We start from the raw sequence: 4,332 nt of genomic DNA on the forward strand, positions 1-4,332 counted from the left end.
CAGAGGAGCAGGCCCAGGAGGGCAGAGGAGCAGGCCCAGGAGGACAGAGGAGCAGGCCCAGGAGGGCAAGGAGGTGAGAGGACAGCAGCAGCTGCACAGGAAGCTTTTCTCTTAGAGATGCCAGGACCTGAGTTCCTGTCGCCCTCCCCACTCCCTGTTCACGGAAATCTCTGCATTGGTGATTTTTCTGACTACAAAAGCAATACATGAAGTAATACCAAATTATCTACCCCATAATCTTTTTCTTTAGATCATTACATCATTTTTATTAGATATTTTCTTTATTTACATGTATGTCATATGATATCTCCCAGTTTCCCCTCTGAAAAAAAGAAAAAAAATTTAAAAAAGCAAAAAATGAAAACAAAACAAAACAAAACAAAAAAACCCCTGTTTCCTACCCCCTCCTCCTGCTCACCAACCACCCTCTCCCACTTCCTGGCCCTGGCATTCCCCTACACTACAAGGGGCATAGAACCTTCACAGGGCCACTGATGACTGACTTGGCCATCCTCTGCTACATATGCATCTGGAGCCATTAGTCCCACCATGTGTACTCTTTGGTTGGCAGTTTAGTCCCTGGGAGCTCTGAGGGTCCTAGTTAGTTCATATTGTTTGTTGTAAGGGGCTGCAAACCCTTCAGCTCCTTGGGTCCTTTCTCTAGGTCCTTCATTGGGGACCCTGTGCTTAGTCCAATGGATGACTGTGAGCCTCTACTTCTGTATTAGTCAGGCACTGTCAGAGCCTCTCAGGAGACAGCTATATCAGGCTCCTGTCAGCCAGCACTTGCAATCATCCAGAAAAGTGTCTGGATTTGATGATTGAATATGGGAAGGATTCCCAGGTGGAGCAGTCTCTGAATTGCCCTTCCTTCAGTCTCTGCTCCATAGTTAGTCTCTGCAACTCCTTCCATGGTCTACCCCATAATCTTACCCAAGAAATAACTGCTATTAACAGTAGATTTCATATACTTCTGTAATGTCAAGTACAAAAATGTTAGAATATACATTCCTATAAAGCCAGGTAAGACCAATATTATTTAACTCCTCCCTACACTTATGATTCTGTGGCCATCTTCCCATAAAAATAAATATACTGCCTCCTTAAAAATGACTATACAGGGCTGGTGAGATGGCTCAGCGGGGAAGAGCACTGACTGCTCTTCGGAAGGTCATGAGTTCAAATCCCAGCAACCACATGGTGGCTCACAACCACCCATAATGAGATCTGCCGCCCTGGTCTGGTGCGTCTGAAGACAGCTACAGTGTACTTACATATAATAAATAAATAAATCTAAAAAGACTCTCTTTAAAAAAAAAATGACTATACAATTCATTCCTTGGTTATCTTGTAATTTAACCAAATTCCAGGTGATAGACACACTGCTTCAAAGTTGTTAGCTATTAACAACCTAAAATGTGCAGTCGTATTTATAAGTCTTGGTTTGGTTGGCCTATTACTTTATTTATTTGGCAGCTGTTTTCTGTTTGAGACAGGGCCTCATACAGCCCAGAATAGCCTCGAGCTTGCCATGCAGCTGATGTTGAACTCCTGATCCTTCTGTCTCTACCTCTTGAATGCTAGAATACTGATGTGTGCCACCTGACACGTTTTTAGAAAAATGTTTAGAAACGTAAATATGTGATCAAGGCTAACTATATTTTGAACACTTATTTAGTATAGCTATACTGCCTTCCAAAGAGATTTATCTCATTTCATCTGTCCTGGTTTGCTTTCTATAGCTGTGATAAACACCAGGACCAAAAGCAACTTGGGGGAGGAAGGGGTTAATTTTAGCTTATGGGTATAGCGTATCATGTAAGGAAGCCACAGCAAGAACTTGAGGCAGGAGCTTCCAGCTGAACCTGCCCGGGAGCCCAGGTGCAGAACCTGCCCGGGAGCCCAGGTCCACCTGTGTAGGGACGTCAACACCACAGCAGGCTGGCCCAGAGACCAATCTGATGAGGACAACTCTTCAACCAAAGAGGGAACGCTTCTTAGGTTTATCAAGGTGACAGCCAAGACTTGGCACTGCACCAAGTTTGCAGGAGAGAGTTTGCAGAGAAATTATGGTATTCTTATGTCCTATTTTAGTATTAAATTGGGAGGGAGGTTCAGTGTTTGGTTATTCAGCACTTGTTTCTGGACGTTTCTGGATAGCTTAGTCACACGTTGTAAAGCGTGCAGCTTTCTCTCTCACACCTTGGGAGGATGCTCTTACATAGCAGGGCTTTGACAGCTGTCTGACACATCGCACAAACTTTTCACCCCTTTACTTTTTGATGTTTATAGAGACTCTCTTCTTTTTCTTCATTTTAGTTCCTTGGAGACGGGGCCTTGTATTGTCTACGCTGGTGTAGGACTGACTGTCTATGTAGTCCAGGCTGGCCCTGAGGTCCTGATCCTCTGCTTCAGTCTTCCCAGAGCTGGGACTACAGGTTTGAGTCACCATGCTCAGCTAGTTACAGTTACTTTTTAGTAACAACAGGGTAAACTTATGTAATGAGACTTGATACTTTATAATCTTTAGGGCACTATTTGGGAAGACGCTTGTATATCCACATAATAAAATACTGTCTTGTGCTACTTTTTCTCTTTAAAAATGTAACTATTTAAATATATTTAAGTTGGTTTTTCTAGTATAGATTGAAAGAAAAATGTACTTTCTCAAAACAAGCAAACAAACGAAAAAACTAAAATAGTACATTTTCTCAGGTACTTTATATCTGCCCATTAGATGCAAATTCACACTATACATCTGACTTTTGAAGGTATAATGGTATGGATGTGTTTCTGTCAATCTCTTTGCTTATTTTTACTTTTGATACATAATTTATTTACTTACTTACTTATTTACTTATGTGCACATATGTGTGTGACTGTGGAGGTCAGAAGACAGCCATTAGGACCCAGTTCTTCCTGTCTGTCATGTGGCCCTGGGATACTGAGCACTCAGTTGTCAGGTGTGGTACAGAGCCCTTTCCCAGTCAAGCTGTCTCACAGGCCCTCTGGCCCCACTCTTGAACTGGTACACCAGTATTCTAATCACAATTGTATGATATATTTTAAAGTCTGCAGAGAAAGTGTCTTTCAGTGTAACCATTGTAACATAAATGAGTTTTCTAAAGATGAGATATAGCAAAATACTTCTCTTTGCATGTTGTAAAGCCAAGTCACTTTATACTACTTGGCAAGTAAACTATTCATTCTTGGCTGGTACTTGGTGAGAGGGCAGAAAGAGGAAGAATACATATAAGTCTTAGCATATATTAACAAGTTCAAACTAGCTCAACTACCAAACAGATTTAGAGACCAATTACCCTGTGATGTCCTAGAACTACATCTGTTCCTTATCCTGTCTCCTTGTAATTTCTCCATCATAGAAATAGTGGAGAAGAGATTCAAACATTTAGTTCCAAAGATGCAATTATTTTTATTTTCTTCTTTAAGAAGATCAGTTTTGTACCTTAGATACTGTGTGAAAAAATTATATTAATTTATTTTAGTAATTGCAAACCAGCCTTTTTGTTCATATGATAAACTATACATAAGTACCATTTAGATATGATATACAGGGCTAGGTTCATTATAAAGTGACAGTCTTAGCTCACGGTCTCTTTGGTAACAATCCCGTCTTTAGAACCATCAGATTAGGTTAACTGCTTCTTCCCGCACTCATGGTACCTGCCTGCCTGTCGAAACGGCAATTTCTGCATTCTTCTGAAAGGACTTGTTGTTCCAGTAGATTGTACACTAGCTGCAGGTAAGGGCAGCGCCTCATGCATGCAACCTCCCAAGTGCCCACAAGGCCTGGTACTGATGCTCAGGACAACCCATCAGTTGGAAGCACACATGGTGAACTTGAAGGAAGAGTGAGTTGTGGCAGGAAGGCAGTTGAAGCTGTTTTTATAACACTGGGCAGGAGGTAAGTCTGACTATTATGGTGACTGGAGAAATGAAAACCGAGGATACAAAGCATTCTACTAAACTATTACATAAAACTAAGTTCAAGTAGGCATTCGTTCTCTCACAAGAATTAAGCATGCATATAAAACAGAATTCTTACCTAGAAAGTCTTTCATGCTAGAGAAAGGAGACAAAAACAAAAACAAAAAGAAAATAGCATTAGCAAGAGACTGACTTATATACCCATTCACAAATCGTACTTTTCAAGTGAGATGTCTCCGCTTTGTAGTGGAGACAGGAGTTGCTAACTGAAGTGACAGCACTGTACAGGGCCGCCTGGCTCTACCTCACATGTCTTTGTACCGCAGCTCACCAGGGCTGAGGCTTGGGAGAAGTGATGGCCCTGTACAGGGCCGCCTGGCTCTA

At 41.6% G+C, this 4,332-nt stretch overlaps 1 protein-coding gene across 9 annotated transcripts in view; it reads right to left on the reverse strand.

The window, feature by feature from the left end:
• Positions 1–4,332, reverse strand: part of Ppp1r12b (protein phosphatase 1 regulatory subunit 12B) — a 188,583-nt gene that overhangs the window by 23,648 nt on the left and 160,603 nt on the right. For 8 of the 9 annotated variants that reach the window (XR_004122318.1, XM_031383441.1, XM_031383450.1 and 5 more), the window contains one exon: positions 4,067–4,083. Coding sequence is in view for 8 of the 9 variants with exons in the window: in XM_031383441.1 (XP_031239301.1) it covers positions 4,067–4,083 (17 nt within the window). In the remaining variant the exon portion in view is untranslated. The remainder of the gene's footprint in view (positions 1–4,066; positions 4,084–4,332) is intronic. The other variant, XM_031383432.1, reaches the window with a different exon arrangement.

Source organism: Mastomys coucha, unplaced genomic scaffold (genome assembly GCF_008632895.1).
Source record: "Mastomys coucha isolate ucsf_1 unplaced genomic scaffold, UCSF_Mcou_1 pScaffold1, whole genome shotgun sequence".
Lineage (NCBI taxonomy): Eukaryota > Metazoa > Chordata > Mammalia > Rodentia > Muridae > Mastomys > Mastomys coucha.